The 26,144-nt window shown below is 48.7% G+C and overlaps 1 protein-coding gene across 4 annotated transcripts in view; it reads right to left on the reverse strand.

The window, feature by feature from the left end:
- Window positions 1-26,144, reverse strand: part of DIAPH1 (diaphanous related formin 1) — a 176,158-nt gene that overhangs the window by 21,036 nt on the left and 128,978 nt on the right. For all 4 annotated transcript variants that reach the window (XM_030571951.1, XM_030571954.1, XM_030571953.1 and 1 more), the window contains 6 exons: window positions 10,277-10,372; window positions 10,008-10,102; window positions 9,641-9,742; window positions 3,030-3,269; window positions 2,739-2,868; window positions 992-1,116 (listed from right to left, as the gene is read on the reverse strand). In XM_030571951.1, the coding sequence (XP_030427811.1) occupies window positions 992-1,116; window positions 2,739-2,868; window positions 3,030-3,269; window positions 9,641-9,742; window positions 10,008-10,102; window positions 10,277-10,372 (788 nt within the window). The remainder of the gene's footprint in view (window positions 1-991; window positions 1,117-2,738; window positions 2,869-3,029; window positions 3,270-9,640; window positions 9,743-10,007; window positions 10,103-10,276; window positions 10,373-26,144) is intronic.

Raw genomic sequence — 26,144 nt, forward strand, 5'->3', positions numbered from 1 at the left:
CATACATGCCCTGATATGGTTTGAACTGCCTCTCTGCTCTTGGAAAGTTTTAGCCTGGGCTTGTTTTAAGGCATAAGGATACATTTTCAGCCTCATAACTATATACACATGAAATTATAACCTATAACGTTACTGTAACAATTACTACAACATCACTATAACAACAATACTCAGTGTATTATGAGCCTTCCGACGACACCTGACATGAGAAACTTTGCATTGGACACCACACAATCATTTTACAAGGATGAACATGGGGATGGGGAGTTCCCCCGAGATACAGTGTGTCACTCCACCACAGTACAGTGGGAGTCAACACACCCGAATCCCAAATCCATGCAACTCACCAGAATTCCCTCAGCCAGAGCAGACTACATGTCAGTCAGACCATCACTCTGCAATATGCCTGCATCTGAGCGCTTTTGTCCCCAAAACACATGCAAATACAGAGTATCTACATCCCAGTTTTGTCCCTGGCCATTAGCATGGGAATACTCTGACTCATGGCAGATACCAAGTACCAATTCCCATCTCACAGAACACTGGAATTCCCTTGCCTGTGGTAGCAACACCCCAAGACAATGTAGCATACCAAGTATTGTCCTCAGCAGAGGTACACCCTGCATTCCAACTGTCACCGTATGGTGCACAGAGAATCCTGCTTTCTGTGGCACATATCTACAGACCAACTTCCAGCAAACTTGCAAAGTACCAGGCATTTTTGGCATCCAGAGAAGTACCAGGCATTGCCTTGCACACAGCATCCAAGGACCTGGAAGTAAGTGGAGATTCCCCTGCTGATGGCATAGGGTGTCTAAACAATGAACCAGGGCTCCCTTCAGTCATGCATAAACACGCCTTGCCCCAACACCATGTCAGAGATATCTTCTTGCACAGGACATACCCACGTGCTAGCTCCCCACAACCTTGCAGTGCACTGGAGATCGCTTCTGTCCCAGCATGTGCCCTCTTTCTTAGGGGTAAAGGATATGGTCATTTTTTCCACGAATTTGTCTCTCTCGTCTGTGGCAGCGGGGAAATTCTCAACATCACGCTGCAGGTCTGAAATCTGTTTCTTCATCTGATCCAAATTCTTCTGTAAATTCTCAGCGGAGACTGAAAGAGATAGACAAAGATGGAGTACAGATGCCGCCCCTCGCCCCCGACTTACGCAATCATTTCGTTCTGGAAAGCCTTGCATAACTCGAATTTTGTTTAAGTCGGAAATGTATACCCGTATATTATGCAAAAATTTCCGCAACTCGGAAATCCTATTTCTGGCTTATGGAACTTCTTCCGTAAGTGTGAATTTGTGTAAGTCAGGTCTTGTGTAACCCGGAGAGCATCTGTACGATATTCCCAACATATGCATCAAAATCGAGGCCTTGTCTACAATGGGATTTTAAACACCACTGTAACTGCATCCATGCAGAGAAAAGGCACTATTTATAAAGCCCTGCAAATCTGCAGGATACGGGCCATGTTTGTGGACTGGATGTGGATAAAAATTTTGTATCAGGGCTCTAACCATTTACACTGGTGCAGCTTAACCCAGTTCAAAGCAAGGCAAGCTCCACTAGTACAATGGTGCTGGGCCAGTGCAGACAAGACCTGGGGTCCTTGGCAGCAGTTCACACTGTAGATAGCGCTCTATCTACTTATGGATGGTATCAGCTCAGGTGGAGGGCAAAGCTGACTTGTTTTCTACACCCAGAAGATGGATGATGTCTCCAGCATTCCACTCATTCCTCTTCCCCTTTCCAACTGGGCACAAGCAAGGGATGATGGGCAAGATTCCAGCCCCACTATGCTGTCTTTGTGCCATTCTTGTAACACCAAAGGGGTCATACACAGGCTGCCTGTGACATCCCCCAGCTTAGAGGTTCTACATCATTTTCCTTTGCAGCCCCCGGCCTAGGAGATCCTCTGTGGTTCAATGATTTCTGGCTACCAGAACAGTTTCTTTGGGTCACAGATAGCTTGGTGCAACTTGTAGCAGCCCTCAGGCTAAACGAGCATAGGGAATCTACAAAGACAGCATAAAACCGCCTTTGCCCCCTTCCCCAGGAAGCACAGTGCACTTGAGAAACTGTGTGTGTGTTTATATTAGAATTTCTATTGAGCGTGTGTGTCAGAAGAGAGCTTGAGGGCTGAAAAGGAATATGTGATCAGTACTAATGAAAGAGACACTGAGAGGCTGGTTAGGGAATGCAGAATAGGACGGGGGGCTAGGACCCCAGGCAGCCTGCTGAGAGCTTCCATTCCTGCTCTCTTCAGGAAGGATACATCTGCAGTCTGCATCCTGCTGCTCTCCTCTTTCCTTCCTCCTTGGACACTGACTCAACACAGCTGCCTTCCACACAGGACAAACAATAGATATAACAAGTGGAAGGACAGATGCCTGGGAGTACAGGGAGCTTCCCTCACTACCCTACAGAGCACAGCACAGCCCTACTACTCAGCCCAGCGAGGTCTTCCTTTTACCATACTCAGAAACCACATACCATTGGGAACTAGCTTCAACAGCAACCTCTTGGCCTAATGTCCATTTACATAGAAACAAAAATGGTCTTTGTTCCACACGCTCAAGATCCAATCTCCCAGTCCCACCCATACACAAAGACAATCCTCCATTCTCCCAAAACAAGATCAACACCCCCCATGTAACCCTGTACCACCTTTCACCTATTCTGATATCACCTTCTGTAACACTCCACCCACGCTACAATAACAAGTACCTCGACTGGCTTTCTCCACGTGGATGAGCTCATCAGGGAACTTCATTACATCAGGGTACTGCTGCTCACACAACTCGGCCAGGAAGTGCAGCAATGTTAACTTCTGATCAGTGGACTTTGTGTCTCGGAGCTGGTAATGAGAAAACTGGCTATGACAACCGGACAGCACAGAGAATACTTCAAACCAGCAAACAGTGGTTTGCTGTCCCAAGCACAGATGTCTGGAGGCTTCCCTGCGTGATAAACACAGAGGAAGCAATTCCCTGACCTGCCCATGGAAAAAACACTCACCTTGCAGAGGAAGCTAATGTTGAAGCCAAAGGCACCAGCATTTCTGGAGCCTGCATTCATGAAGTTGCCCACCAGCAGGGTTATCTCCAGTAGGCTGGAAAAGCTCTTACTTTTACGCACTTCCTCACAGGCTGCTGTTACAGAGACAATTTCAGGCTTGATGTTCTCCACCTGCTCATTAAATTGCAGCTTGAAAAGGATGGAGTTGAGGCGGGGCCGCAGGCGGGAAACCGAGCTAATCTGAGAAGGGAAGGGGACAGGAACAGTGTCACACAGAGGGAAGAGAAAACAAGATGCTCCGAGAAGGGAAGGGGACAGAAAAGGAAGCCTACTGACCAGTGACAGTAGCTCTTTGCAGATCCACTCTCTAGGAGTTGTGTGCTATACCTTGCAAGTCCCAGAATCATTTAAGAGCAACTAACCACAGAAGATACACACACTGACACTCAGTCAAACATAAGGTATGTTAGATTTTTTTAATACAGGCTAAAATGGCCACATGCCTAACCATACTCAGTTCCACCCTGTGTATGCCAGGGTAGGCAACCAAAGGCGGCACACGAGCTGATTTTCAGTGGCACTCTCACTGCCAGGGTCCTGGCTACCATCAGAGGGGGCTCTGCATTTTAATTTAATTTTAAATGAAGCTTCTTAAACATTTTAAAAACCATATTTACTTTACATACAACAATAGTTTAGTTATATATTATAGACTTATAGAAAGAGACCTTCTAAAAACATTGAAATATATTACTGGCACGCAAAATCTTAAATTAGAGTGACTAAATTAAGACTCAGCACACAAATTCTGAAAGGTTGCTGACCCCTGATATACGCAAAATCTAATTCTAGACCACAAAGATGAGGGGAAAATGGGCAAGCAAATACACATGCAGAACTTCAATTACTGGCAGGTAAACTGCTCTTCCCTTACATACAATTGCCATTGCAGATTCCTACTCTAAGGCCCCAATTCCAGAAAGCATGAAAATAGGCTCTGAAGTCCTGCTGGCTTCAAGCACATGAAGGCTGTTCTTTAGTGCTTTCTTGAATAGGGCTGTTTTCCCAAATTAGAGACTAACATCTGATTTGGGATGTAGTAGCAATGAACTTGCAACAGGGTTACTCAGAAGCGTGTATCTAAACAGAGACAGAAGTGCTGGCCTCCCAAGGTGAACATCAAATCTGGATCCAATCTCAAGAGACTACACCCAAACATTACCATGAAGATCCTGTGTCATGGCTGTCTTAGTCTCAAAGAAGCAGACAACTGAAACACCCACAGCTCCTTGACACTTGAATCCCCATCTAACATAACATAGCTGAATGCAGAGTGTTACTGATCAAAGACTGCTTGTTGTTTTGTCTTCTTCCCTTCTTATGATAACCAGGCGATTTATTAAATTGTTTAGTTCTGGCCCTTTAGTTGCTTCATGGCCAGCTTGTGGGCTTGGAAAGAAGTTCAGAAGGGAAATGGCCTGGGATGAAATTTACATTATCTTGGTCAGGAACTGACTCAAGCAGATCATCCATGAGTCTAGGGAGGGTCAAGTTCAAATCCTGAACACTAGGTGACTTACAGATTGGTGGGTATACAGGCAAAACATCCTTTGGAAATAGTTTTATAGAAAAAGATAACCCAGGTTTCATCAAGAACAATAAACGCTCCAAAATGGCAAGACCAGGCCATACCTGAGACGTCACATCCTTACTATAAGACCACATGGAAATGCTTCTCCTTGAATATATGACTCAAAGCATCTAAGACTGTCTAAGGTTCCCACTTCCATGCCACTAGGTGAAGTGACTGGCTCAGAATTTCCTTCTGAAAACTCTGTAGGACCACATGTAGTTCTTTCATAAGCACACGAATGCCCAAATATCACAGCTAATGAGCCCCAACCAAGATTATTAGGATTCTGTAATCCAATTCTTGTCTTGCTTTCTACAACAGAAAACGGGGGTGAGGAAGGATTAGAACCATGTGTCTGAGAAATCAGATATCCTACCCCTTTGGTGGAGGACAGGCTTGGCTGTGGTCAAGTCAGTGAACTAGACTGGAAGGAAGGAAAGAAATTATTATTGGTCTGGGGTTTCCACTGGTATTTCATGACCAGGTTTCACCCTGGGAATAAAATGTGGCTGAAGAAACTGGCTGATGCTGGTAACTGGTAGACATTGTGACGGGCCCCTAAGTTTACTGACTGAACTACTGGACTGAAGGTGGCACCCAGACTGAACACTAGATTGTAATTGCTGATGTGATATTGAAGACTGGGGACATTTCACTTGTAGGCAGCACAGTAGGACCAGATGCTGCAAGGGAGACCCCTAAATTCCAAGGCAACAATAATTATTCTACTGCCATGAAATATCCGTATCCTTTGTTCTCATCCTCACAGCCCCACAAAAACCACCCAGCTATGACTCAGCTGAAAAATCTTACTGATATAAAATGTGATGATTATTTTCCAGGATGAGTTTTGTTACTGTTCTCTGGGCACGATGATTGTACTCTTTGGGCGTTAGCTCCCGTGATGCTGGCCAAGGCAACCCAGCTCAGAACCTCTTCTTCCCCATATGTTCCAGGAAAGAGAAAGTAATGGTAGCTGGCTTCAGCAGCTTATCTCCCCAGCTCCTCAGGTTTCAGAGGCTGCACTGTTCTCCAGCCTACAGTTGTCTCCCCTCCACTCCTTGGACCCTTGTTTCTTGCTTTCCTACCTGCTGCTGGTTGGCTCCATAAAGCTTTCCTTTGTGGGGAAAGCTGCAGAGCAAGAGGAAGCTGTAGGCTGGTCCAAGCAGGGCAGGGTGACAGATGGAAAACAAAATGTCAGGTGTAACAAATGAGAGACCTGGGAAGTGTAAGTGTTCAATGACTATACTGAAACATGCCAGACAGGCTTGGACTTTTGCAACAATAAGCGTTAAAGGGGTTTCCTGGGGAATCCCTGAGGATACTTATTACAAATTCAACAATAGTGCTTACACAAAAACCTAGGCTTTTGAAGCTTTGTCCTGAGGAGAGGGACATTGGCTGGAGATACAGGAGATCAGATATCAAAGGCCCGCACACTAGAAAGAAACAGCTGGACTGTCCCAAGCTTGTTCTAGTTCTTGATCTGAATCCTGACAAACTTGCAACCAGGAGAGCTAACCCTTTTTTACTGTTTTTGTATATTCTCTGCAATGCTAGGAATTGTCCCAAAGAATAAATGTATTTTGTTTTGTGAAGGCTGGCTGGTAACTGGTATACACTGTTGTAGCCCCCGGAGACAGCACAGAATCATAGACATGCAGGGCTGGAAGAGACCTCGAGAACTCACTAAGTCCGTTTGCCTGTGCTGAGGCAGCATCAAACAAATCTAGAAATAGTTAGCCACAGGTATTGGTCCTAGTCATACTGCTGGGGAAGTAACAGTGAGGTGCAGAGGGACTGGAAGCCTAAAACCAGTCTGGAGGGACACAGATGCAGATCTTCAACCCAGAGGTGACAGCTGGAAGCCTGAAAATGTACATGGATGCCCCCAAGGAAAACCAAGAGAGGGATAAAAGATACAATTGACCCTGCAACTGTGACACTGAGCAGCTGGCTGCAGCACAATGGTGAACTCCAGGACATCTAGGGAAAAAGAATTATACAGCCCTGGAATTGTATAGTCACCCATCTCAGAGCTATTGTTCTAGGTTCTCTGCAGACATATGGAGATGTCACTACATTACATTACAGAGTTCACGCTGTTGACATTTTCTCTGCTACCATAAGGGCTAAAAACTTTATTTAAAAAATTAAAGGTCAGATTCTGGAGCACATTCCTGCAGCAAGGTGGGGATTCTGGAGCAAACTCCATGGTTGCAGATAATCTGTCTATAGGTAATCTGAGAAAATCCTGGAGCTCAAATGGCAATCCTGGCCTCCCTCAGTTTCTCTATCATGCTGTCAGATTGTGACTTAAAAGACAAATTGAAAATCTTCATCTGAACTTCCCAAGGGAGTCCTGAGGTAAGGAACCATGAATCTCTTGTCTCAGCATCACTGCTGAGGCAATGGAGCGGGCAGCTGTGTTCAAGCATCATATAGTGTTCTTAACAAGCACTTTATCAAGTGCTGCCTTTCTTAAAGAATTGAGGCCTTTATGCCTTGCCTGCTAGCCTCTGGAAAGGATCTTTCTCCACAGATGGAAATTATAACAGACTACAATGGCTTGTAAATTGATCACTTGCCTCTGAGAAATGAGCCCTCCTTCTCATCTGATCTAGCTCTGAAATCCTTATCCTGAGATACAGACAAGAATGATTTACCTCTCTTACATCTGTCACAGGCTGCCAAGACCATTAGGAATCTCATGGAAAGGTGGAACATAAAGGACAGTCACAGATCCCTCTTTGAGCTCTGTATGTGGAACCACTCTGATATAGACAGACAATCAACATTTCTCTAGAGAATGAGACACTTCAGCTCCTCTCTTAGGACATTTTGGGGGAAATGTGGTATGGCGAGGCGATACTGCTTTCTTATTTCCAGCCCTTTTAGAAAGGTGGCAATGGTTAGATGCAGTTCACTGAGTCCATGAGTATGTGTAAGGCCCATTAAAGCTTATAAGTTCACTTGAATTAAAGCATATAATACCCATAATGGCCATAGGGAATACACCCCAAAATCATTTCAGATCACTACTGTACTGAAGGAGGATATTAAAGAGGATCTCTCCTCCCTAAAGCCAGACTAATTGTGCCACAAACTCTAAGGGAAAGAAAGTAATACTCAAAATGTTGACTCTGAGACAGAATTTTAATGACAAGGAGAAAGTTCAAGGAATAGAATCTAGGAGCGTGCACTGAGACACTGGAGTTGGTCCAGAGAATCCCTAGGGTGGTGGCACATCAGGAATTAGAAGACTGTTTGGACCCAAAGAGTCAATAGAAGTTCCTCTGCTGCCATGCAGCCAACAACAAATCTTGGGCCAACTTGGTAAGAAACAAGACTGAGCACAACATAGCCAACTGCCCCATTGTAGCAAGTGCCCAATTTCGCATGCCTTTCCCAGAGTCAAGGAATCTCTTACACCAACCCTTCTTTATCAAAGGCACTAAACAGTGCCAACACATGCCCCAATCTAAATTCCTTGTACAGAGAGGAAATGGGGTCTATACATCTGGCCCTTGAAGTGGAGAGCTTCCTTGACAACTCTTAGGAGAATCCCGTGTTTGAAATACCCTGTCTTCTAGAGAGACCAGGACATGGGCACTAAATCCTCTAAAACTCACAGATATGAGGATTCTCCTTTATACCCTTTTGATCTGAGAAAGGTTTTTAGTCAGAAACTTAGCTGCAGGCTCCTCCTGTACCCTGGGTTAGCTGATAAAACTTCCTCCATTAGGGTGACTTCCAGCCTATACTTGAACCTATGAAGTAAACTGATCGCAAGCCAAGCAGCCCCAAAAGAGAACTTTTTTTTTACCCAGGCAGGCTAAGTACTGTTGGTAACTTTTTTGGCACACGGAGCAAATTATTTAAATCCATCTCTGGATGGCTGTGGTGATGCCAAAGGATATTTAAAGCAAAAACAGAAGCAGTAAACTAATGTGAATTTTAAAAAACCCCACAGCTAACACTAATCACAGTTGAAGTGAGAAGCTGGGGAAAGGGAAATTATCACCAGAAAAACACTACTGAGTATCAGTATAATGAGGTGATCCGACTTGGAGTGCCCTCTTTGATAAGTCACACCACACCAGGTGCAGCTGCCTCAGTTTCCCCTTTACTGTTTCTGATTACAAACAACCTTGCAAGGTTAATTTATTACAAAAGAAAGGCAATTGCACACAAACCATAATGCAAGCTCCACAGCCATAGTTTAGACAGTACATCAAGTACAGCCCCAGCATCTCTCTCTACACTGAGGCTCTCCAGTGCAGATCCAGCATCTCTTACCGTTCCTTGTCGCCAGCTTTCAGCCCTCTCTGGATCTCTGGTTTCAGCTAGCCAGCACACCTCCCTTTGCTGCCCTCAGCCTCCAGCCCTCTCTGGCCAGGGCTCTTGAGCTCAGGAAGCTCAGCAGGCTAGTCCCTCCACTGGCTTCCTGACTATTTCTCCCTCTTCCCTAGAGACCTCCTCCAGTCTCCTCACTCGCAGGTAGCTGTCACTTTCCCTTTTCTTGACTGACTCTCACTTAGTGCTCTCAAGCAGCTCTGAGTCTCCCTCCTACCTCCAGGGCCCAGGAGCTCTCTTTTAAGCCTAACTGGGAGGCAGCTGACGAGTCCTAGGTGCACTGACCCCATTCCCTCTTAAATGCCAGTGTCACCCTGTGACACAGAAACTATCATCTGTAACCCACTGTGAAGGCAGAGAGGAGTGGATCAATGTTTGTAACCCTCCAAAGCTGTTTCAGGACTCACGTGATAAAATGCACAACTCCCAGACAGCGGACATGCCGAGGCAATGCCGCAAACGTAAGTGGAAGGTGTGGGGGATCAGATCTGGGAAGGGAAGGGGACAACAGCATCATACACACAGCAGGCCTGGTGGGGAGACTCCACATACTATGCACATGAGCAGCTGCACAATGGTATCCTATCAAACTTATCTCTGACTCCAAGGTCAGGGCACTCACCACAACACCAAACTGCTCAGACTCAGCCAGCTCATTGTACTCATTTCCCAGCTCTGACAGCATCTTCAGCTGCTCTGGCTCTGGCATCTGCTTAATCAGGTTCTGAGGGAGAAACATGTGAGTCAGTGAAGCACAGTCATATCGATCAGGCCCCCTGGCAAGAGCAAGAGAAGGTGGTAGACTCCTACATGATGTGGAATGAAGGCAGCTCTGGAAGCCATGGGCCCTCCTACCCAAGAAAGGAGGCAATGCTCTTAGGAAAGATTGATATCCCATCAGCTTATTTCTCCAAACAGACCTCAGTCCAGCAAATACCAGGGGGTCTCCACTGCAGGGAAAGATGTTTGACTCCCTGATTCTCACTCACCTGCACCATGGACTCAGTCAGCACAGCCTCATTCACCTCCAGGATTACATTCTTGATCTCCTCGTAAGGCATACGGAAGGAGCCCAGGAAAATCGCTACCAGGATAACAAAAAGAAGCACAAATAAATCTATGGGGACAGTGTTCAGCCAAGAACTACATAGAGACAAAGTCACTTTATGCCTCAGTCGGCTCTCTCCATTTAGCCCCATTAGGAAGCTTATGCACACCCCTGGACTCATGGGCAACTGCCTAATTCCAACATACTCACAGAGATTCTGTGCACTCTTTGAATCCAACACTTTCAGTTCTTTGACCTTTTTCTTTTGTGTACTCTTCTCCTGTCCACCTTCCTGGTCTTGCTTTGCTGTGTGCACAAGAAATTAAGGTGAGAAGAGACAAGAGGCGCTTTCACCCATATCTTGGAAGCACAGCGCTTCTCCACACTGCCAATAAAGCTGCCTGCTGCTCAGAGCTCTGTCCAGTCCATGTTCCACAAACCACTACACAGGCCACAGACATTTATAGAGGACAGAGAGAGATCAGGGCAGCTGCTCTCACTAGCCTTAGCTTCCTGCTCAGGGACAGAGAAGCAGCCTTGACTCTCCCAGACAGAAGAGAAACATCCTAGCAATAGAACATTTGCTGCAATATGTACTGGGCGAGCACAGAGACCTCAGGGATGGGTGACAAAGCCCACATTGATAGGGCCCTACCAAATTCACGGTCCATTTTGGTCAATGTCATGGTCATAGGATTTTTAAAAAATGCACATTTCATGATTTCAGCTATTTAAATCTGAAATTTCATGGTGTTGTAATTGTAGGGGTCTTGGCTCAAAAGGGGGGGGTCGCAAGGTTATTGTGTGTAGTGGGGGTTGCAGAACTGCTACCCTTACTTCTGCGCTGCTGCTGGCGGCAGCACAGCCTTCAGAGGTGGGCAGCTGGAGAGCAGCAGCTGCTGCCCGGGAGCCCAGCTCTGAAGGCAGTGCCAGCAGCAGTGCAGAAGGATGAAAGGTGTGGTACTGTCTCTCTTACTTCAGTGCTGCTGCCTTCAGAGCTGGGGCCTCAGTCAGCAGCTGCCACCCTCCAGCTGCCCAGCTCTGAAGGCAGCAGTGCAGAAGTAAGGGTGGCAATACTGTGACCCCTCTTAAAATAACCTTGCAATCCCCATACAGCTCCCTTTTGGGTCAGGACTCCCAATTTGCAAAACGCTGGTCTCCCCTGTGAAATCTGTATAGTATAAGGTAAAAGCACACACAAGACCAGATTTCCTGGACCGTGATGTGTTTTTCACAGCCGTGGATTTGGTAGGGCCCTACATATTGAATTTTCACCCAGTGCACTGGCAAAATGTCTCACACCCTGACAGTGGCGCTTTTCTCATGTGGATTAGGGGAATCTTCCAGTCATCACTCCAGGGATTTGCATCACATTGTGACCACACTGCCTGGAGTAACATGGAAGGGAAAAGCTGCATCTCTCTCCTCAGAAGCTAACCCATGATGGTGCTTCTCCTTGGATTCCCACCCCCTGCCATATGCTTACACCCTAGGCTAAAAGCAGACAGAGCAGCTACTGAAAACACAGAGCCACTGACCTAATTTTCAGTGTGTGCACGCACTCACAAATGAAAGATACTGCAACTCAGAGAGGCTTAAAGGAAAAGCAGCTGCTATAACAATTCCCAGAGGTCAGAGGGGCTCTTACGATGAAGGAAGCACCCATACTATGTCCCTGGGGAGCTCTCTCATGAAGGATTTGGGGTGTCAGCAGAGATAACATAAATAAAGAAATGGGAAAAACATAAAATCTATTAAACTGTGCAATCATGTCCCTAGGAAAGGGATAGGAGTCCCATTGCTTGGGACTTTAGGATTAAAACTGTACAAAATACCCTAGAGCAGGGGTTGGCAACCTATGGCACACGTGCCAAAGACGGCATGCGATCCATTTTTAATGGCACACGGCTGCCTGCTGAGACTCCGCGTGCCATTAAAAATCCTGCCCGGCGTGGCAAGCTGCGGGGTCCGCGGTCCCAGGCTGGAGCGCCGGGCCGAGTGCATCAAGCCGTCAGCCCCTCCCCTGCCTTCTCTCCTCCCCTGGAGCTTTGTTGCCACGCGTGCGCACAGCGCTCTGGGGGCCGGGGCTGCACGCTCCCGCGGGGCAGCGCTTGGCTCTGTGGGGAGGGAAAGATGCTCCCTGCTCACCCAGAGCCCTGCCGCCGCGTGCGCAGTGCTCTGAGGGGCAGGGCTGCACGCTCCCAAGGGATAGTGTATCTGGCTCCGCTTGGAGTCTCAAGATAAGGGGTCCGGGGCTTGAGGTGTGGTGGATAAGAGGTGGGAGCAGTCAGGAGACAGAGAGTAGGGTGGGTTGGATAAGGGGTGGCTAGGGGCGGGGGAGGTTTCTGGAGGGGGGAAGTCAGGGAGTGGGGAGGGGTGAATGAGGCATGGGAATTCTGGGGTCTGTTGGGGGCAGGGGGTGGATAGGGGACAGGGCAGTCAGGGGACAGAGAACAAGGAGGGTCCTGGGGGGCAGTTAGAGTGGGGGAGGTCTCTGGACGGAGTAGTCAGGGGGCAAGGAGCTGGGGGGGTTGAATGAGTCGGTAGTTCGGGGTGAGGGGCTGTCAGGAGGCAGGGGTGTGGAGAGGGGTTGGGGCAGGCAGGGAGCAGGCGGAGGGTTGTATGGGTCAGGAGTTCTGAGGGTCCTGTCAGGGGGCGGGGAGCGGTTGGATGGGGCATGGGAGTCCTGGGAGTCTGTCTGGGGGTGGGGGGGTGGATAAGGGTTGGGGCAGTCAGGGGACAGGTAGGGGGTAGGGTCCTAGGGGGGCAGTCAGGGAACAAGGAGCAGGGAGGCTTAGATAGGGGATTGGGTCCTGGGGGGCAGTTAGGGGCAGGGGTCCCAGGAGGGAATAGTCAGGGGACAAGGAGAGAGGGGATTGAGGGTTCTGAGGGGGGCAGTCATCCAGCCCTCTGCCTTGAGCCCTGACCCCCCTCTCCCCACACACAGCCCAGGCCCCTGCCCTGAGTCCCTCATACACACCCAGACCTCTTCTTGACTTCTTTACCCCTCCACACAATCCCAGCCCTGACTCTGGCACCCTCACACATACCTAGCCTCCCCTCTGCTCTGACACCTGCACCGCCTTCACCAGCCCTCTGCCCTCTTGCACATCCCCAGCCCCCCCACCTCATCCACCCCCCACATCCCCACCCTCACCCTGAGCACCAAACAGGAACTCCTGCACCCTCCACCCCCCAGATTCCCACCTGCACCCCTCGCATCATATGGGAGCTGCCTAGGTAAGTGCCCCACACCCAAACCTCCTGCCTCAACCCTGAGCCCCCTCTCGCATTCTAGCGCCTGGCCAGACCCTTCAACCCCTGCCTTGTGCTCAGTGAACTCCCACCTTCAGCTCACTGCAAAGAGAGGAAGAGAATGGGCTAGAACCAGGGAGAAGGTAGGTACCCATTGGATGTGGGCAGGGCCAGGACCCCAGACTGGCAGCGAGCTGAGTGGATCTGGCAATCAGGATCCCGACTGGCAGGAGCCGGAGGATGGAACCCTTGAGTGGCAGTGGGCGGAGTTGCTCAACCCACTGCCTGTCTGGGGTCCCAGCAGCCAGCCCTGCACAGCCTGCTGTCGGTCTGGGGTTCTGTCTGCTGAACCCTTGCCAGCCGGAGTCCTGGCCGCAGGCCCTGCTCAGCCCGCTGCCAGCCTAGGTGAACAGAACCCCAAACCAGCCTTGGGCTGAGTGGGCCGGTGGCGTAAGATCAACATTTTAATTTAATTTTAAATGACGCTTCTTAAACATTTTGAAAACCTCATTTATTTTACAATACAACACTAGTTTAGTTATATAATATGTAGACTTATAGAGAAAGACCTTCTAAAAAATATTAAAATGTATTACCGGCACGCGAAACCTTAGAGTGAATAAATGAAGACTCAGCACACCACTTGTGAAAGGTTGCTGACCCCTGTCCTAGAGAATAAACTGAGTCTTGGAATTGAGGAAGCAGACAGGAGAGGTGGAAGAGGCCTATTAGGTCATTTCTGACTTATCATTCAACAGCACAGTTCCACAAGGAGGCACAAGCGTGGACTAAAAGTGGGGCTGAGCAGCCTAGACAGACAGACAGATGTGGAGAGCGGGGAACAGTGCTCAGGCCCTCAGACACTACAGTGAGGGATGCTGTATAGACAGAGGATCATCAAGCCACTTTCTTGAACATGGCCCGTACAGGAAACACATGAATCCATTTCTTACCAAATAGCTAAACCTACTATACAAAAACAGCCTCTGTGGCTGAGGACATAGCAACCTCCCTACAATCAAACCCTGAGCAAAATCACTGGGGAGATAGGGTAGCTGCACTAAACTTCTCTGCCCTTCACACCTTCCACACGAGTCACTGTGGTTCTCCAATGAGCTATGGCAAGTGAGGTAAAAAGTCTGATGACTGGAGCACCTACTGTACAAACCCAGATCAGCTACAACCAATTAATAACCTCAAGGCCACATACAGACACACACAGCACTTAAGCAACTTCTCTCTCTCACACAGTCACATTAACCTAATCACAACCAGCAGAACTGTTCCACATGGAAAAGTGGTTAATTGGCCCACAATGCCTGCATACACAGAGATCAAAGCCTGACAATCACTAAGAGCTTCCCTTCAACTCTGTAGACAAAAATCACCCAAATCAGAGAGAGAGACAGAAAGACAAGGGAACCCTTCCCTGAACCTGGAATGCTCCCAGCTCACCTGTCCTGGTTGATTCAAACGCATCACTCAGTCAGAAGCCCTGGAAACTCTGACACTCACTCCCCTTTCATGGCTGACATAGGCTAGTGATGGTTATCAGTGATAAATGGGAAAGAATATCAATGCCCCCTTCAAAGGAGAGTAGGCTTCACCCACTCCTCTTACAAGATGACCTAATCAGAGATCAATGCTTTCCTAACCTGCAGTTTGGACTAGTAACTCACTAGGTGAAGGTGCAAATGCTACAAAGAGGCTGAAACAACATACCTCATTAGCAACAAAGCATATGCAAAATATCATGAACCTCATGGGTAACCACTAATTCCACAGCAGAATTCAAAGTCTTGGTCCCCTAATGTACAAGGCACCTGCCAGATGAGGACTTGGCTACCTCAAAGATGGTCTCATCTTCACAATCCCCCAAAACAACTACATTTCATAGGAACAATGTAGCTGGAGACACCCAGGTCATGGGAACAGGACTCCTTGCTGCAGGACTACTTGCCTGAAAAAAACTCACACAAACATATCAACTCCAAGGGTGACTGTGCTCAGACATAAATAAAGTTTCCTCTACAAATCAACACTCAACATAATTCCTCCAAGTACAGCATCACACTTCAGGCCAACACACTTTTGAGGCTCCTACGCAGAGCTCAGCAATCATGCAGATGGGGACTATACAGAAAATTAAGACAGATGGAGCACATCCCCTTTCCCAGAGAAACCCTTTTCCCTGGGTTCCCCCTCCCCAGACAGACGCCTCTTCCCCATTCCCCAGAGAAACACCTTTCCTCATCCCTGGGTCCCACAGGGACAGAACACTGCCCCTTCCCCAAAGAGATGCCTCTTCCCCCTATGCCTGGATCCCAACCAGACAGAACACAGCCCCCTCCCCAGAGATCTCTCTGCCAGATTAGGACAGAACACATTGCCCTGCTATGAACCACAGAGCCCAGAAGCCCCCACTTCTCTCTGGCGTTCTGGTACAGAATTCAGCTGCAGACTTCACTACAAGCACAAGGTTGCTAGCATTACACACAGCACACAACTCCCCTGTGCTGCCCCCTCCCCCTGACTTGTACAGGATCTTGGGGAGAAGGTCAGGGGGATGGGGGTAGATATTACAGAGGGACTCCTGCCGCACAGCAGGAATAAAGCTTTCCAAGGCTTGTCTTGCCTCCTAGTGTCTGCTCTTGGGTTGAGCAAGCCCCCCTCCAGCCCCCTCAATCCCACCACACAGCACTTGGGACACTAAGAGGAAGGAGCAGCACTTCTGAGATATACACCACAAATTATAAAGAAAGCTGTATCAACAAGAACTCATTGGTCACATATGCTGTTACCTCTGCATGGGCTCCCCCTCCCCAAGAACACCAGGGACAATAATCCAGCTCTTCCCCATTCCACACACATAGTAAAGGCAATAAAATCTTGCACCCCAAAACAGCTGGAACAGGGCAACTCTGCTTCCCAGGCACAGCTGGGATAACACAGCAGCTGGAGGGGGAAGGCTTATCCCCACCGTGACTGCTTTGTACTCTGCACGGCTTACGGAGGTGGTGGGGGGGAATAACGCACACTCTGTCTCACGGAGAGGAATTCATCTCCTCCCCAAAGGTGGGAAAATAGCCCCATATTGCAGACGTGTAAGCTCCTATCCCTGGCACAGCTGCGGCAACCCCCTCCAGTAGTTGTACTGAGCAGGGTGCAGGAGGGGGCAATCCTTGGCTGCCGGGGGAGTCTAGGAGATGGGTAATTCAGGCTGTTAGCTCCCCAGACTCTAGATAGCAGGGGGGGTTTCCACTCTGAGCTCCCTACACATATAGCTCCCACTTTCCTGTCTCTCTCAGCACAGGCAGCCTCTTGCTCTAATCCCCACACTGTGCAAGTGAAGCCTTCCTGCCTTTGCTTGCACTCAACTCAGTGTGACTATTAGGAGTGCAGCACGGTGATAGATCCAGCAGCAGCTTTGCCGCAGCTAGCCTCACCCTCCCCACAGACTCCTCCCTTGCTCAATCTTTTTATTTTCTGCGTCATAAACACAAAATGGAGATGATGGGGAAGGAAAACACCCTGCCTAAAATGGCTGAATGCGGCAGGGAAAGAAAGCAAGCCGCATGACAGTGCAAGAGCACCCCCTGCTGCTGGAAAAGAGGAAATGAAGGAACTGCTCAGCCAGCTTCCCAGCTCTGAAACAATGGGCCCACTTCCCTGGGAATTCTGTCTGAGGGCTTGTCTACATCAGAAAGTTGCAGCGCTGGTGAGGGAGTTACAGCGCTGCAACTTTGAAGGTGTACACATCTGCAGGGCACCACCAGCGCTGCAACTCCCTGTTTGCAGCGCTGGCCGTACTCCTGTTTTGTCTCGGGTGTAGAGGATCCAGCGCTGGTGATCCAGCGCTGGTAATCCAATGTAGACAGTTACCAGCGCTTTTCTTGACCTCCGTGGAAGGAGGAAGCCTCTGGTAATCAAGCTGGTTTCCTTTCCCGGTTTGCTCTCTCGGTCCCGGAGCCACCCAGCAAACCGCAGGGAAGGAGACCTGCTTGCTCGGGGTTCCGGGACCGAGAGAGCAAACCGGGAAAGGAGACCAGCTTCGCCGCGGTTTGCTCTCGCGTTCCCGGAGCCACCCAGCAAACCGCAGGGAAGGAGACCTGCTTGCTCGGGGTTCCGGGACCGAGAGAGCAAACCGGGAACGCCGCGGTTTGCTCTCTCGGTCCCGGAGCCACCCAGCAAACCGCAGGGAAGGAGACCTGCTTGCTCGGGGTTCCGGGACCGAGAGAGCAAACCGGGAAAGGAAACCAGCTTCGCCGCGGTTTGCTCTCTCGGTCCCGGAACCCCGAGCAAGCAGGTCTCCTTCCCTGCGGTTTGCTGGCTGGCTCCGGGACCGAGAGAGCAAACCGCGGCGTTCCCGGTTTGCTCTCTCGGTCCCGGAACCCCGAGCAAGCAGGTCTCCTTCCCTGCGGTTTGCTGGGTGGCTCCGGGACCGAGAGAGCAAACCGCGGCGAAGCTGGCTTCCTTTCCCGGTTTGCTCTCTCGTCCCGGAACCCCCCTTGAAGCCGCCCAACAGCGCTGCAGTGTGGCCACATCTAACACCACTTGCAGCGCTGGTTGCTGTAAGTGTGGCCACTCTGCATCGCTGGCCCTATACAGCTGTACTAATACAGCTGTAACAACCAGCGCTGCAAAATTTTAGATGTAGACATGGCCTGAAGATGCTTCCTGCCTGCACTCTGCAGAAAGGAGACTGGGGAGAGCAAGCTCTGATAATCCCTGGGGCACAGCCCTCTGGAACTAGCCAGATGCTGCATTATACACAGGCTGTGCCAAGGAAAAGTTACAACATAGCCTGGCCTACTCTGAATCACTGCACCTGATCAACATAGCCCTAAGGCTGGGGGGAGCATGGGTATCACACACCCATGTTACACAAACTAGCTACTCCAGGCCTCTATGCCCAAGATACAGCATGCCTTCGACACAGAGTGTGATGACTATTAGACTAATGGTACAAGGTCATTATATTAATCTCAAACTCCCTCCTCCCTTTGAGAGCCTCTTAAAGATCACTAACAGTCACCCCAATATAACAGAGAGAAGTACAGAGAAGCTGTTTCAGAAAGGAAAAATTTTTGAGAGGCAAGAAAAGCAGATTCTAAACAATAAGTACACATCTACTTAAAATGCAGATACAGCCACGCTGCGCACACCACAAATCTCAGTAACTGCATCACCTCACTAGCATCACACCACCCTCATCTTACCTTTGCTCTGTGGCCTTCCACACTGCACCTTTTGACCTCACTCGTATCATGTCTAAAACAGAAATAAGATCCTCAGGCCAATGAGAGCCTTCTATTTGTTCTGTAAAGGGCTCAGACCTTTCAGGTACTGCAGAAATCATAGCCATCCTTCACCTTAGTGCTGTTCCCCTCCACATCCCAAAATACCCCGTTTTAGGAACACTGCAAATTGCATCTGCTTTTGCTGTAGTGCGAGGGAATCTTGCATTGTTGGATCCACTTCCTGTGCTGAGAGCCAGGTTCTTCTCTCCACATGAACATAGCTTCTGAGGGGGAAGATGAAGGGAGGCTGGGTCTCAGGACAGGGGGGATATACAAAGGTGGAACCTAGCCATCTCAAGTTTGGCCCATCCTAGCTCTCACATTGAGCAGAGAGGGTCCAGGAGTGAGAGAATCTAGCACCTGTTTCTCAGTCAGGCCCAGAGGACAATGGGTATGTGGGAAGTTTGGCACAAGAGCAGGTGCTGGAACCCATTCAAGTGGATCTGCATCTAGTAGTAGGGGTCTCAGTGTAGCACCATAACTCCAGAGGTTCCACTTGCAAGGACTGCCACACTTCCATAGAAAGCACAGTCAGAGTATCAGCGCACAAATATTGTACCCTAATGTGAGAGAGGACCACACAGGTTATTTACAGTGCTGAGCCCAGGAAGTGAACTCTGCACCCATGGAAACACACTGTATGGATCATTTCTTGATAGTAGCCTCTTTCCAATATATAAATCAGCTCAAATGAAGCCAGATCGCTGCAGTCATGCCTGCATACCCACCCTACTGCACACACAAAATATATGGGCGGCGGGGGGAGGGAGTAGGGTGCAGGCAGGCAGGAAGTGCTCAATCCTACAGCCATTCAACTGACTGCACCAGTTGCAGGAATCATAGCAATATATTAGACATACAAAGAGAATCCAAGGATTAGTGATTCTATGCCTGGAGTAGCAGAGGTGCTAGAGGTCAGAACTGAAGTGCATGGGCAGATCTGGGCAGAGGGGATAGAACAGGAACAGTCAAGGATGTTGCAAATTAGGTGCTTTTACAGAATTACTGCATGGAATAGTGAAGGGTACAACAAAGTAGAATACTTGAGTTTCTGATTATATCAGCAATGCAGGGCTGTGTCTGAATGACTAAACACATCTTAGGGACTTGTAACTACTGGCTCGGCATATTCCCAGCACACCCTAGGTGACTCAACAGGGGAGTGCTGGGAAAGTACAAGTAAGAGATTTGGGTGGATCCAGGACTGGAAAAGCAGAGTGCTGCAGGGCAGGAGTGAGGCACACTGGCAGAGCCATGTGGGGCGCCCAAGACTGAACAGCTGAGTGTAGTACAAAGCAAGAGGGAGGTGCACTGAGAGTGCTGTGTGCGCACTCAGGATTGGAATACTTAGGGGCGAGCGGGGAGGGTGTCAGAACAAGAATGAGGTACACTGTCAGAGCTGTGGAGATCTCCAAGACTGACTACAGTCGGAGAGCTGCAGGGTCGTAGTGAAGTGCAACAGCAAAAGTATCTCAGACTCGGGGTCAAAGACAGGGTGTGCATAGTGCCTTCCTGTACCCATTGTGCCTCTAGACAACTCTGTTTCATTCACTAGCACAAAACCTACCAATTTCTCCTCTCAAACTGCATAACAGGAAAGTGTCCAAAAAGACTGGAGAAGCAAAAGCTGCCTGTGTGAGCGCAAGTGATGTCTTCCCCCCCTACCCCAAGCCAGCCCGGCCGCAGATTGAAAAACTTCCCTGATTGTCATCTCAGATCACAGACAGGAAAGGAAGGAGACAAGTCTCCTGTTAGGCTCAGAATAGAGACAAAGGGCCTCTGAAACATGAACCAAGCTGCTCCTTCTCCATCCTGGCCAGGGCGGTTTAGCATAAAAGAGAGAACCAGATGGGGAAGGTGGGAGGCCTGCCAACACCGCAAAGCCTTTGTCTGTATAAATCCTGCTTTTCCTCTCTTTGTCTGATGAGAAGGAGGCCAGATGCAGGGGAGGAGAAGGGGGGTATGGGTGGAGAAGGGGGCTGCACCATTGCCTGGGTTACAGATTATCAGATGACCTCCTCCTCCAATCTAATTCCTCTGACATCATTGCTAGTAACCGGAGACAAAGTGGCTCAACTGCGCACATCTGGTGGCTGCGAGAAGCAGTGCAGGAGCTCTCAGGAAAGCATTAAAACTAAGGGAAATATTTTACTAAGAAAATAACAGATTTCCCAAGCTAATATGTCCTAGGAGGTGCCCCCAAAAGGCACAGGGCTAAGGAATCTCAGAGCAGAGTAAATCCCAGAAAGGAGTTCACTCAGGGTTCCTCTGAAGCCCCAGACTAAATGTTCTCAGTAAAAATCTTACAAACAATGGCCCTGATACCATAACACTGATGCCATTCTGGGTCATAGATACCAAATTCCTACAGGCTGTCATATATCTACAGATGGAATTTGAATAATGCAGGGAGCTTTGCTCATTGCAGTAGAGGACTATTATTGGTGGTGTGACTGGGACCTATGGATGACACTTAGGATGAATAGGGAGGAGTGCCCATTGAGCTGGATATGTTTACCATCCCTGGTGCCCACAAATCTAGACTGTGCGCTGGTGAGAGCTGCTGCTAGTACCAGTTTCTGTAGAGATGAGAAAGAGACTGATGTTTCAGTATTTTTGGGGAACCAGGTAGACCTGAGTCATAGACCTATCCCAGCCCTAGCTTCCCTCCTCTAACTCTGTGCTTTGTACCCAAGAAGGCCTACCTCCACATGTAGCAAAATATTAGCATAAGAAGTATTGCCGCAGCTGGGTTCTGTGTCTCAATTTGCGGCCACGTGAGATGACTCAAGGTATTATAAGGAGCGCGCCCTGCTGGGCTGGCCCTGAGTGCCATGCCTAGATTCAGTGTGAGAACTGTGTGTTAACAGCACTACAAGGGACTGGATGCTATCCAGACATGAACATATTACACAATGGCAATGTCAGGGGCATGCAGACAGCGTTGTAACTGGGCATGAGATGCAAGTGCTATGTGTTAGGGTTCTGTGTGACAAGGGTGGCACTATGGGAAGAGAGAGCCTCTGAGCTACCTTCTTTCTCAACTCTGGTAAACCTGGCCAGGGGACTGAGAGGGGTGCCATAGGAAGCACTGCCTGCTGGACCCTAAACGTGCTAGTACTGGTGCTGCATCACTGGACTGTGCGCTTTAATGTGGACTCTATATCCCCAGCAAAAGCACACTGTAGAGTGTCGGGCTTGAAAAACAGACAGCGAATGTTTCCCTAGAACACTGTCCTAAGCAATCAATTCTGCGGAAATTAAGCTGTAATTTTAAAAAACAGTTCCTAGCACCTGTAGTTTGACAGAAAGCCTTCCAAATAGGAGAGTCTGTGCTGGGCTGTCTCCCTGTGAAAACACACCTGTGATTCTCCGCTGGTGGTAACAATGGTGAGGTCATATTGTACACGGGGCTCAGGCATTTTTACCACAATATTGCTTAGCCCCACTCAAAGCAGGACTAGACAACATAGTGGTTAAAACACCTGAGACCACCTGCACTACTCATGATGTTGCCCTCGTCATCAGAGAATGATGAATCAGTTTCCCAGCATATGGCCCCTCTGTTTGCAGACTGACATCTCTGCAAGAAAGCACCAAAGTAACTGAGAAAATTCTGCCCATTTTACTGCTGCTACTCAGAATCCCTTGTACAGCAGTGAAAGTGACAAGAAATCATATTTGTATCACCATGTAGAAGCTTGGGGAAGCCATAGGCAACAAAGGTGGAACTAGAGGACTCTCCAAAAACTAACAGCCAGAAGGGTGGTTGAGTATTGGACCATGTAACTAACAGTTGTGAAGTTCAGAGGTGGGTTTCAGTTTGATCAGATGCCTTTCACACAGAAACAGATACAAAAGACAGTTCCCATCCCAGTAAGGATACAAACATTCATCTCCGCCCAGCAAAGATAGGCTTCTCTCTGAGTTATTCTCTGAACCTCAGTGGAGGTCTCTGCCCAAATTTTTGTACCAGTCTCCGGTTAGTGGGTGTCTAGTACAAGTTCAGTTGCTGGCAGGGACTTCTATCCACTGGGTTCACTGCGCCAGTACTATCTTCTAACATTTTCTGAGCCAGAGTTGCCCATATGAAAAGACTTGTGAGCAGGAAGGACTGGGACTAATGTCACCTATGCACTGTGTATCTGAGGATGGCACTGTTCCGGCATGTGGGAGCATGTGCTGCGCTCTAGGTTTAACGTGTTCACATCTCTGTACCCAGAGGACCAAGAGTGACCAGCTGAGCAGTAAAACCAGTGCTGCCAACTGGATCCATACATTGGGCAAAATTTTCAAAAGCACCTAAAGTGACATAGAAGCCTAAAATCCATTTTCAAAAGTGACTTAGGCACCACTGAGTTTCAGTGAGACCTGGTGTGACGAACTGGGAATGTTCTTAATGTTTCCTCTGAATACTGTGTTGGTGCCTCAGTGTCCCCTATGCAGTTCTTAAGAATCTAGGTGGTGGGATAAGGGCATGTGATTGCTGAAGAGCAAAGGAATAGTGCACCTAAATGCCTGGCACTCTGTCTCCTAGCAACTGATGGCCTGGGCCCCTGCTCTGCAAAGGTGCCAGCTGAAAGTGTTGGAGACAAAGGGATCAGGTGACCTCCTGGCCCAGGAAAGGAGCTGAGGAGAGAGGAGGGGCTGGGAGGGGTCGTTAGTCGGGAGCTGGCTGGGGACAAGGAGTAAAGTGCAGACGTGGGGGGGTCTGGCTCACTGCCCCAGAATGGACCTGGCCGAGGGGTCCGGTTCGCTGTATCTACAAGCTCTGTTTTAGACCCTGTTCCTGTCATCAAATAAACCTCTGTGTTACTGGCCGGCTAAAAGTCACGTCTAACTGCAAAGTGGGGGTGCAAAACCCTGTGGCTTCCCCAAAACCCCGCCTGGGTGGGCTCGCTGTGAAAGGCACACAAAGGGGCAAACAATGCTAAATGCTCCAAAAAACCCCCCAAAAGGTAAAAACGTGTAAGCTTCTTGCCCTAAACAAGTCTGCTCCAAAAAAAAAAAAAAAAAAAAAGGCTTCCCATAGTCCTAACTGGCTTGGTAAAAAGCAGTTCCAAAGCATTGCCCGGTAACTCCGTAACACCTGGGCTCCTTTGGATATTTTCCCTGCTCTGTCTCAAGGTTACATCTGCCTGGGAATGGCAGCCTAAGGGTGTGCAGGGATTGATGCCCACATGGCAATTATTATCTTAGCCAAGCAGCGCTGCACAAGGATGTTGGTGTGATTAGTATATCTGGGTCAATGTGCCTAGGACCACAGCATCCAGTTTATGCTGGGTTAGCAGTGTTCCTGTGGCAGGTATTATCTGGGAGTGTAACCAAGCAGGGTAACTTATGCCCATGTGAATGAAGCTCTCGAGTGTCAGTGGAGGATGTAGTAAGGTGTGAGGATCATTGCCCACTGGACAAGTATGATTTGAGGTATGGTGCTCAGGAAAGCAGTGCTGCCCATGTGGCTGGAGCTAGGAGGCCATGTAGCCCAGGAGGGCACAGAAAGGGTGTGCAGGGAGCATCCACTGTGTGGTTGGCACAATGCGGGTGGCAGTAGCTGCTAGCTGAGGGACAGTGTTGAGCCTCACACAAAGATACTGTGATGGCATAAAGGATTCAGTTAGTGTTTCTAAACGCTGCCCTGGCAGGCTGAGTGGGTGCAACACGGTGCTTCCACCTCATTGTTTCATCTTCCTCCCTCTCCCCAGGATTCTGCTGTGGAAGGCATAGACAGGAGTTCAAAACCTAGGGAACATTAGCTCACTTCTCCCAATTGTTGCATCAACCTCAGACTCCAGCAGTGAAACCAGGGTCAGGCAAAAAACAAAGGCATCCATGTGCCACCTGGTGTTCAAAGGTAAAACTGCACTTTGCTCCTGATGAGTTCTAAAGAGATTGTAAGGCTCGAAAAGTCTCACTAAACTAAATTGACACAGTCACTACAAGAAGTGTCCATGTCTGTAGCAGCAACACACTGGCCATCCTCATAGCTATACTTGCTATTATCCCCCAGCACCAAATACCTGCAGACTTCTCCACAGCAGGGACCCAGAATGCCATCCAATACCTGCAAGTTTTACCTTCATACAGGTCACACCAGCCTTCTTTGTGACACTGCCTGTTTGCTCTCCCACTTCCCAAATCCTTCTGAAACAAAAACAACTTCTAGCCTTTGACATGTGATAACATGAGATTTAACGTAGACAAATGCAAAGGACCTCCTGAGATCCCTTCCAATCCTGATATTCTATGATTCTATGAAATCAACACACTCCAGAAAAAACAGTCATTACATCTGAGATCTGATGGGAGAGAGAAACTGGGGGGAAAGGTACCCCTAGCACTGACAGTAGGCTTTGATTGGAGTTTGGAATACAACACAGCATTAGAATAAGAAGCCAGTGTGATTAGGGGCTGCCTATGCAAAGACCCCAACAACATGGCATAGAGAAGGAAGAGTCACTCTCTATAGCTTCAGTATAACTACAACTGGGTTCAAATCTGGACATCACATTGAAAGAAAGATCTTTATAAACAAGAAGGAATTTGAAGAGCAACAGAACTGCACCGGCAGGGATGGATTTAGAGAGATTAATACAGCTAAATACATAGATAGTCCAGGCAAACAACTTCCCTAAGGTGACATGGGCCCAGATTCTGTGCTATGCCTCTCAGGAGGTGCAGCACAGTAATCAAAGTCCAGAGATGAAGGTGCAAAGGTGGCTTTAAACTGCTTTTGCATTTAATTAATTCTGGGATGCCTTGGGACTGACATGACCCACAGTACAAGAAAGCAATTCTAGGGGCTGCTCTAAGTACAGCAGCCTGGCATTGTACTTAAGGGCTGCTCTACAGCCGAGAATAGCCAGAGTGGAAACTGCTCTGGCTACTGCCCCTCCTGCCCTTAATCTGTCCCAGAATGCCCATATGCCAGGGGATGTACTGCCTGTACTGGCCCCTCACTGCTTCAGTGTGGGGAAATTTCCATTCTGCTTTGCTTTACAGCTCCTTTATACTGCCAGACCATAGCAAGGGACAGACTCTGTCCCATACATCTGTCTACAAATATCTGGAAGATGCAAGCTAAAAGGAAGGAGAGGAACTGATTGTGGCAGGTCATAGGAGAGTAAACTAGGAGTAACAGGAGGCAACAGGAAAGCAAACACTCAGGCTGAATAATAGAACCTTTTCCAAGTGGGGAGAACTGTTAAGCAGTAGAACTCTGATCCCAATGGAAAGGTGGAAGGCAGTGATGAAAGAACTGTAAGGAATGATCCTGTGCTGGCCATTGAGGTGGGAGGCAGGTAGTGAGAATAAACACAGTGGGTCTAACTGTTAATTAGTGGGTCTAACTGTTCATGCACTCAGCACAGGAATGGAGAAGACAAAGATGGCTTTCAGACACCTTTTCATTCTCCATATTCTCAGCCCTGCCAAGTCCCTGAAGTAGCAGAGGATGCAGGAAGACTCTGGCTATGCTGCACATCTGTTCCTTGGCCTGCCTTTAACATACTCCCTACACCTGG

Source organism: Gopherus evgoodei, chromosome 8 (genome assembly GCF_007399415.2).
Source record: "Gopherus evgoodei ecotype Sinaloan lineage chromosome 8, rGopEvg1_v1.p, whole genome shotgun sequence".
Classification (NCBI taxonomy): Eukaryota; Metazoa; Chordata; order Testudines; family Testudinidae; genus Gopherus; species Gopherus evgoodei.